This window comes from Fukomys damarensis, unplaced genomic scaffold, assembly GCF_012274545.1.
Source record: "Fukomys damarensis isolate Sample0158 unplaced genomic scaffold, DMR_v1.0_HiC HiC_scaffold_31, whole genome shotgun sequence".
NCBI lineage: Eukaryota > Metazoa > Chordata > Mammalia > Rodentia > Bathyergidae > Fukomys > Fukomys damarensis.
The window spans coordinates 30,528,343-30,537,853 of record NW_022900943.1 but is presented as its reverse complement, the minus strand read 5'-3'; the positions used below and the strand labels follow the sequence as shown (position 1 = coordinate 30,537,853).

At 43.4% G+C, this 9,511-nt stretch overlaps 1 protein-coding gene across 3 annotated transcripts in view; it reads left to right on the top strand.

Annotated features, from left to right (window-relative positions):
- Trim41 (tripartite motif containing 41) overlaps positions 1-9,511 on the top strand; it is a 13,723-nt gene that overhangs the window by 2,254 nt on the left and 1,958 nt on the right. Inside the window, exons 2-6 of one of the 3 annotated variants that reach the window (XM_010610521.3) lie at positions 5,217-5,312; positions 7,726-7,956; positions 8,535-8,557; positions 8,756-8,883; positions 9,313-9,511. In XM_010610521.3, the coding sequence (XP_010608823.1) occupies positions 5,217-5,312; positions 7,726-7,956; positions 8,535-8,557; positions 8,756-8,883; positions 9,313-9,511 (677 nt within the window). Of the gene's footprint in view, positions 1-5,216; positions 5,313-7,693; positions 7,957-8,534; positions 8,558-8,694; positions 8,884-9,312 lie in introns of those variants that run through there. The other 2 variants (XM_019205458.2, XM_019205459.2) reach the window with 2 other exon arrangements.

The following is a 9,511-nucleotide window of genomic DNA, read 5'->3' as shown; positions in this document are numbered from 1 at the left end:
GAAATGTGGTTTTTTTTTTTTTTTTTTTTTTTTTTTTTGGTACCGGTGCTCGAACTCAGGACCTTGCACTTGCAAGGTAGGCGGCGAAACCACTGAGCTAAATCCCTGGCCCTACAGGTTATTAAGGCTTCACTACCAGTTTGAATTTTTTCTGGGTGAATTTTAAGTCCTCCATTGGGATTTTTAAAGATGAAAAGAAATGGGGGCCTCAGTAAGAAAAAGGGGTCTGAAACAGGAGCATAGAAATGACTAGGGTTAAAACCAAATGCCCTGCAGTTGCACCCATCCCTTGATATGGCTTGGCTCCCCCCTGGAGTACTTTGGTTGGCGCTGCACCAGTTAGATATACTGACCAGAAAAGAGGGAAATAAGCTTTCTTTTTGGTTTCTCTGGGCTAGAGTCTTGTTACATAGTTCAGGCTGGTCTGGAACTCAGGTGAACCTCCTGCCTCAGCCTCCCAAGTGCTGGTGTTATAGGCTTTTGCCACCACGCTTGGCTTCTAGAAAGAGACTTTAAGGCAGGGCCTCTACCTCACTCTCAAATCTTGGTCACATCTCTGAATGTATTTGAACTGTAATTTCCCCAGGATTGAGAGTGAATATGGTATTACTTGGGTGCTTAATATACACAGTGGGCACTTCTCATGGGTTATCATTTAAGAGTCAACCATCCTGTGAGTTTGATGTTTTCTATTCCCATTTTGCAGATTGGGAAACAAAGAGGTTTAAATACTGTACACAGGGCCATACAATGCTAGTAACTGGTGGACTTCGTTATGACCGTTTTTATTCCTGGGATATACTGTTAATATTATGACACCATCATTTGTATGTTTGCTTTTGCTTTGAGTTTTCTGACATGTGACCTTTCTTCTTGGAGTCTGATTCTAGTTTGATTAATGTCTTGCTTTCTACCTTTGATCCTAACTCTTTGGACATAAGTAAAGGAGATTTATGAGTCACTAGCACAAAAAGCACTGCTTTGCAATGGCCTGAGTAGGTTTGAAACAATAGGACCAGGAGGAAGGTAATGTAGACTCTGGTCTGCACAGAGCTCTTTTATTTTGACTGGTGTTTTCACCTATTCTGATTCCTTCCTTAGCTTCATTTAGGGATTACAGATTATTTTTGTTTTTGGTACCGGGGATCCAAATCGGGACCCTGTGCTTGCAAGGCAGGAGGTGGCACCACTGAGCAATAAATCCCCAGCCCAGAATTACAGTATTAGTACAAAAAAAAATTTTTTTTTAAGGACAGGATCTTGTTGTGTAGTTCAGGCTGGCCATGAACTCATGGCCATATTCCTGTCGCAGCCTCCTAAGTGCTGCACAGGCATGTTCCACCATACCCAATATCATTACAATTTTAGAGTAATGTGTGTGAAGTTTCTTAGCTCAGAGTGGCAAACTAAGACAAACTGTCATTACTTCATCTCACGCACACAGTGATTGTCAAGTCTGGCTGATTGTCAGAGTTACTAGGGAAGGTTTTCAAAGTAAAGTTGCCCCTACCACTAGAGATTCTGAATCAGTGAGGAGTATTTGTTTAGAAAGCTCAGCCTGAATGTGGTAGTGCACACTTGTAATCCCAGCACTCTGGGAGGCGGAGGCAGGAGGATTGGAAGTTTTAGCCCAGCATAGGCCATACAGGGAGTCTTAATGACACCCTATCTCAAAATAAAATAAAAAATAAAAGCAGAGCTGGGGATGTAGCTCATTGTGAAGGTCCTGGATTCCATCATGGGAATTGTTGCATTTAACATTGCCTGCCTGATAAGCTATACCTTTTTATGAGAGGTTGTCAGGAACTTTTGTCTTTTTTATATTCCCTCATCTTCTAACTAGCTGAACCCATCATATAATGTATGGTCAGTTTCTTAACCCGCAGGGCAGATTATCCGTGGTGTTCTGTACTTCTTTCTTTCTTTCTCTCTCTTTTTTTTTTTTCCTGGTACTGGGGATCAAACATGGAACCTTGTGTTTTTGAGGCGGATGGTGGAACCACTGAGCTAAATCCCTGGCCCCAGGACTGCAGTACTTCGGAAGAGCTTCTGAAACTAGATTTTAATTTGTATTAACCACATTTGTTGAATGTCTGATGTCTGAAAGCCCTGTATTTGATGCCAAAATTAGTGCGAGATTGCAAGAAGTTATTATAAACCCTAGCTTGGATTCAATTTGAAGCCAGATTAGCAGTTAATCTCAGGCTGGGAATGCAGCTCAGTGATAGAGCACTTGACTAGCATGTTACAAAGCCCTGGTTCAATCTTTAGCTTTTCGCGGATTAAAAAAAAAAAAGCCAAGCATGCTGGCACATTCCTGTAATCCCAGCACTTGGGCCTGGAATACATAGTGAGTTCAAGGCCAGCTTGAATTGAATGCAAGACCCTGTCAAAACACAAAACAACAAGTTAATCTGATATAAACTGACCAGCAAATGAAAATGTGTGCACTTGGTTATGTAGATAAAATTTGAGTGATTCCCTTCCTGATTTATAGGCTGTTTTATAGGTAGGTGATTTATTCTACTTATACACTAGCACTAACTTGAGACAATGTTTGTTTTGTAGAAATATTTTCTTATTGAGTGGATAGTAGCACAAATTGCACATAAACAAAGCTCCGGAAAAGTTGTCTTTGAAAATTTTTCTCAAATAGTATTCTTACACAGATTTGTACTTATGAATTCTTTGTCAATAATTCAGGAAAAATATTAAATAGTTCATTATAAATTCTGAATTAGTAGATAATAGATTATTGACTACTGTGAAGAAATAGTAATATTAAAAGGCAAAACTATGTGTAGTTATTCTAATAGAATAACTAAATTTATTACTGAAAATGTTTTTGTAACTACTTGTGCAACAACTGCCTTTTGTACTCTGGGTCTGCTACCCCTTTAATTAAAAGTTAGTTTAGGATGTCAGTAGCAGCTTCCTACTTAGGTAGCAAATGCGTATTTTCTGATTTTTTTGCCAGACACTGTGCTAAGTATACTAATTTTTTTTTAAGACTTCAAAGGAGATTTATTTTCTTTTGGAAAGGGCCTGGGGGACTTTTTACAAGAGTATGAAACCAATAACTAGAAAGGAAGATAAATGAAATAGAAAACCAGTATGTTATGATAAAACTCCAGAAAATACTGACAAAAATCTTTACAGTTTAAACTGCTCCATGAAGTATATTCTGTTCCCATTTTAAGCTGAGGAAACTGGAAGCTTGGCTTGCTTCAGATCACCTAACTGCACTCCTGTCCTGATTGTAGTCTAAGTTTGAGTTCTACTCTGCTATTTTCCCCCAAGGAAAAGAAGGGGAACAAGGTAGAAGTAGAAGACATAAAAAATGGAAAGAAATAGGTGGGGCTTATTTCATGAATTTTAGTGTAAAAGGGTCTTTATTTTTATTTTTTGGTTTATTTATTTATTTATTTATTTTTTGGTTTTTTGAGATAGGGTCTCACTATGTAGAGACTGACCTAAAACTCATTATGTAGCCCAGGCTGGTCTCGAACTCACAGCGATCCTCCTGCCTCAGCCTCCCAAGTGCTGGGATTACGGGTGTGTGCCACCATGCCTGGCTTTATTTTTTGGTTGTTTGAGACATGGTCTCACTGTGTAGTTTAGGCTGGCCCTGAACTCACTCTGTAGCCCAGAATGGCCTCAAACTCTCAGTGGTTGTGCGTGTAATCCTAGCACTTGGGAGGAGGCTGGAGGATCACCTTGGGCTACACAATGAATTTAAGCCCAGTTTGAAATACACAGTTAAACCCTATCTCAAAAAATAAAAACTTTTGATGATCCTTTTGCATCAGCCTCCTGAGTGCTGGGATTATAGGTATGCACCACCATGCCTAGCTCTAACAGGCTTTTATTTTTTGGTACTGGGGATTGATCTCAGGTCCTTGGCGCTTGTGGAGCAGGCAGTGGAACCACTGAGCTAAATCCCTGGTCCCTCTAACAGGCTTTTAAAGAAAAAGACTCAGCTGCAAATTGTTGGAACACAAAGCTCATGTGCGTAATTGCTGCAAAAGTTATAAAGTTAGAGAAAAGGAGCTGGAAATGGTGGCATATGCCTATAATACCTCAGTCTGAGAAACTGAGGCAGGAGGATTGCAAACTTAGCTTGGGCAATTTAGGGACTAAGTGAGAGCCTGTCTTAAAAGGGCTGGGGATATAACTTGGTATGAAGGCACTGGTGCCTTCATACCAAGTACAAAAAAAAAAAAAGTGTTTTTTGTTTATATCTTTCATTTAGCAAATAAGTAGATGAGAAGACAGAAACATAAATATTAAATGTGGGCAAGGACCCAGCATACTGCTCTGGGAGAAGCACACTTTTTAAAATTACTAGTGCCATGTCAAGTAGTGTGAAAGTTTTATTCCCATTTGTTTGGGATCATAGAGAAACTTGGGGACAGGGAGAATTGGGCCTGTGGTCATAGAGATGGTTTTTAAAGGAAGACTGCCTTAGATGCAGTTATACATAAGAGAAGATAGATTGTTGCCCAATGTAGTAGTGCTTACTCATAATCCCAGCACTTGGGAGGCTGAGGCAGGAAGAATGCCACAAGTTCAAGACCAGCCAGGGCTCTTAGTGAGTTCAAGTTGAACTATATATACAGAGTAAGACCCTGTTTCAAAAAAGGGTTGATTTACCTGACTAAAATTAAAGAGGAATGGTGTATAATCCCTGGTACCAAAAAAAAAAAAAAAAATAAAAAAAAAAAAAAAAAAAAAAAAAAATGCCCAAAAACCACAAACAAAAAATTAAAAAAGATGGTGTAGGATGTGGAGCCAAAAAATGTAAGAGTCAATGATTCGGAAGTGATTGAGAACCATGCAAAGATTTTTAGCAAGGGCACAAGATCATCAGAAAAGTAGAGATGAAGGTAGTAAGGAAGACCCATAAGGACTTCATGTGGTAAGCCACTTCATGTGGTATAAGGGCATGTTTACCTTACCTGTTGATTGTGAAGCTTTGTAACCATAAGGATCTCACCTTTAGAAGTGCACACAGGACTTCCGTCTGTGAGAACAAGGGAGGGTTGAAGGCTTTTGTCATTATCTGAGAGAAGAGTGGAGAGGAGAAAAGGCTTCATATCTATGCTGGGTAGTCCAGCTTTAAGACCCACCCCGCTAGGGAGAATTGGAGAAATAGGTTCTGAAGGAAAGGGCCTCCTGGCCTGCCCCCTCTAACCTTCCCTTCCCTGTTCCCTCAGGCCAAACTGCAGGGTCATGTGGAACCTCTTAGGAAGCACCTGGAGGCTGTGCAGAAGATGAAGGCCAAGGAGGAGAGGCGAGTTACAGAGCTAAAGGTGGGTGAATGTCCTTCGACAGGCTACTGATTCTGTGATCAGGGCAAAGAAAATGGGGCTGCCCATTCACAAGTAATGACTAGATTCTTAAGAGGGTACAGCAAGGCCTGGGAGAGGGGTAGACACTTTTCCATGGACCTGAGGAAATGAGGCTTCAAGGTTTAGGAAGCATGTTACTTCCAAATTTCTAAAATAGAGTGAAAACAGGCCTGGATTGGCAAGGTTGGGTGCCTGGCTCAATGCTGCAGAGCAAGGCCTTCTGTCCAGACATGTAACCCTGACAGTGGATAGGAGAGTTAGCAGAGAGGGGCAAAACCTACACAGTGGCCATTAGAAAAGCCCCAGGTCTCAGGATAGATAGAGGTAGGTGGTTGGCAGAGTAACTGTGAGCATGAGAGGGATGTGGTCCTGAGAGGCTTTTTTTTTTTGGTACCAGGGATTGAACTCAGATCCATGTACTTGCAAGGTAGGCAGCAGCGGAACCACTGGGCTAAATATCTGACCCCTGAGAGGCTTTTGATGTTCCAAGAGGGCCCAAAGTATGTAGAGGAAGAAAGGAATTAGTGAATATTGGCATTGCAGGGACCTACAATTTCATACTTCATAGTTAGTGTTTCTCAGCCCTTTTTCATTATTGCTCACCCCTTAATTTTCCAATTAATTCCCACTTCCCTAACCTCTCTGCCTGTTTTTGTATAAGGCCAGAGGGCCTGCTGGAATGGACCAACACTGTGAACTTCAGAGACCAAGCCAGGACATTTCTTTCTGTCTCTTCCCCTCCTTCCCAACACCTACCTCTGTGGTCAGAATCTGGCATTGCCACTTCTCATTGCTGCCTACACATTAGGAACTCTGCCACTGGCACATATGTAGTGCTAAATGGTAGAACCTGAGTCTAGGAGTCATTCTGTATCTGACAAACTGCCCAAATTGATACCTTTGGGCTCTCCAGGATGCATAGATGTCCCAGATCTGAGTATCATTCAGTCACAGATGTGATAGCTTCATTTCTCACCCACTTGGCTTACCAGGTTCTCCTTCTTACTCTGGTTACTCTTTGTCCAGAGATTGTCTCCAGCTGATAGTAATGGATGAAAAATGTTCCTACATTCCAGGTTGGTCCAAGCAAATTGAGTGAGACTAAACAGGTTTTTTTTCCTTTATACAATACAGAGTTGGTCCTTTGTATCCATGCGTTCCACATACATGCCTTCCCCCAACTTTAGATTGAAAGCATTTGGGAAAAACAATTGCATCTGTACTGAACATGTACATGTATAGACTTTTTTTTCCTTGTCCATTCCCTAAATAATACAGTAGAACAACTGTTTGCATAGCATCTACATTGTCTTTGGTATTATAAGTAATGTAAGTATGTTTCAAGTATATAGGAAGATGTGTACGTTATATAAAAATATGCCATTTTATGTAAGGGACTTGAGCATCTGTAGATTTTGTTATTCTGAAACTAAACCCCCTTGAATACTTGGGGTCCCCTGTACCTGCATAATATCCTTGATTGTGTCTCCTGGTCTTCGAAATGTAAAATATATTCTATCTGACCTTTACAGAAGAGTTTGCTGATTCCTGATCTAAAGGGCTTGAGTGACTCTCCTAAAATCACAGTAACTAGCTGGGTGTGGTGGCACAGGCCTGTAATTCCAGCACTAGGGAGGCTGAGGCAGAAGGACCGCTCCAAGTTCAAGGCCAGCCTGGGATACATAGTGAGTTCAAGGCCATCCTAGACTAATAGTGCAACCCTGTCTCAAACAAAAACAAAACTAAACAAAAACCAAACATGTCACTGTAATTAATTGTATAGTGAGAACTCTAACATCATTTCTTTTCTTTTTTTCTTTTTTTGATACCGGGGATCGAACTTGGGACCTTGCACTTGGGAGGCAGGCAGCAGCACCACTGAGCTAAATCCCCAGCCCTTCTAACATTTCTTGATTCCTGAATTCTCTTGATTTAAAAGTACTTGCTTTTGCACATAGTTGGCGCTACACCAGAGTCTGACAGCACTGTCAAAAAAAGTCATACCTACTCCCTACCATCGAGTGCTTAAGGTACAGTAAGGGAGAATTTTAAAAACTAGTTCATTATAAACATACATACAGCATGCAGGGAAAACAATGATATTTATGGAAGTAGTGCTGATTTAGATCTGGAGGGAAAAAGTTCTTTTTGGAACATGTACACTTAACTTACAGAGGCAAGTTAGGTAGAGATAAGTATACCAAGTTGGTGAGTTTGTGACTACTGTGCCAGAAATGTGGGGTGAGGAAGGTCTTTCTAAGATGTGGAGAATAAGAGCTCCTTTGGCTTGCATTGAGAGGCAGCAGTTAGAAAACTGGAGGTTTACCTTCTCATATGTTTAGGTGGTATCTACATACCCTTTGCATCATTCCAGAGCCAGATGAAGTCAGAGCTGGCAGCTGTGGCCTCAGAATTTGGGCGGCTAACACGGTTTCTGGCTGAAGAGCAGGCAGGGCTGGAGCGGCGCCTCCGTGAGATGCATGAAGCTCAGCTGGGGCATGCTGGAGCGGTGGCCAGCCGCCTCACAGAGCAGGCTGCCCAGCTGAGCCGCCTGTTGGCTGAGGCCCAGGAGAGGAGCCAGCAGGGGGGCCTGCGGCTACTACAGGTGAGCAGTCCTTCTCTGTCCCATGCCCCAGTCCCCTAGCTTCCTGTTTGCCACTGTCAGGCAGCTCACTATATTCCTACTCAGAGCTGCCTCTTTTCTCACTGTGAAGTAGCCAGTGATGTAGTAAAGACATTTTTTTTTGGTACCGTATATTGAACTCAGGGCCTTGCACTTGCAAGGCAGGCACAGCGCCGCTGAGCTAAATTTCTAGCCCACCAAAAATGTTTTCTCGAAGCTGGAGACTGTTGAATGTGGTGTAAATGAAAAGAAGGAAGATTAAGTTTAGGAGGGGTTTAAATGCATTAAGAAAATAACTTTGGCAATGACATCCTGAAAAAGGGACCAAATCATATTGTGAAAATTCTTTTTACTGAGCTCATAGCAGGATGAAATAAATTAGGTAGGGTGAGGCATGGGGTGGTTGGGGTGAGGTGGATGCAAGTTTATTGAGGGCTCTGCCTCTCCCTTCTTCATCAAGTTCAGACCTTTCTCTGGCTGGAGATTGGGAGAAAATAGTTGTCTCTGTATAGCTGACATTCTCTTTATCTCTTTCTCCCTCTCCTTTTTATTATTCCCAGGACATCAAGGAGACTTTCAATAGGTGTGTTCCCATGTTACCCTTTATGACCCAGTAGCATCTGGTTCCCCATCCCTGCCTTTCTTGGGTATCCCTCTCCTCTCCTTCCTTCCCTAGGACCTGACATTCTGCTTCCTGGACCCTCCTCTCCTTCCCCTCAGCTTCTGCTTTTCCCTCTGGGATTACCATGGTCCCACCCCCTGCCCGGTCCCCTTCCTCTAGGTGTGAAGAGGTACAGCTGCAGCCCCCAGAGATCTGGTCCCCTGACCCGTGCCAACCCCATAGCCATGACTTCCTGACAGATGCCATCGTGAGGAAAATGAGCCGGATGTTCTGTCAGGCTGCGAGAGGTAGGGAGGTCACATATACGACCTTCCTTTGCCTTTCCTTTCAGACCTGAGATTGGGTTCTGAGGAAGATGGGCCCTGTGGAAGTGTAGGGGGCTGAGAGGGAGCAGGTTACAAGTAGACCACTCTGGGGTTTTAAGCCACAGTAGCTTCTGTCCTAGCCCAGGTAGGTTTTGGGTGAGATAGCAAGAGCCAGGGACAGGGGAAGGCCTGACAGGTGTCCTGGGAACAAGGATGGGGGAAGGGGTGGAGCCCATAAGAAATTGAGCCTGCCCTTAACGATGGTGTGGGGAGCTGAGGAAAGCTGGATGGGGTATATGGATGGAATAGGAGGGGGAGGAAGGACAGCAGGAAAGGCTCAACCTGTGGAGTCGGCTGCTGATTGGGAACAGTCGTTCCAGCCCTGGCGTATTTGTCCTCCCTCCTCCCAAGTGGACCTGACGCTGGACCCCGACACGGCTCACCCTGCCCTGATGCTGTCCCCTGACCGCCGGGGTGTCCGCTTGGCAGAGCGGCGGCAGGAGGTTGCTGACCATCCCAAGCGCTTCTCGGCTGACTGCTGCGTACTTGGGGCCCAGGGCTTCCGCTCTGGCCGGCACTACTGGGAGGTAGAGGTGGGCGGGCGGCGGGG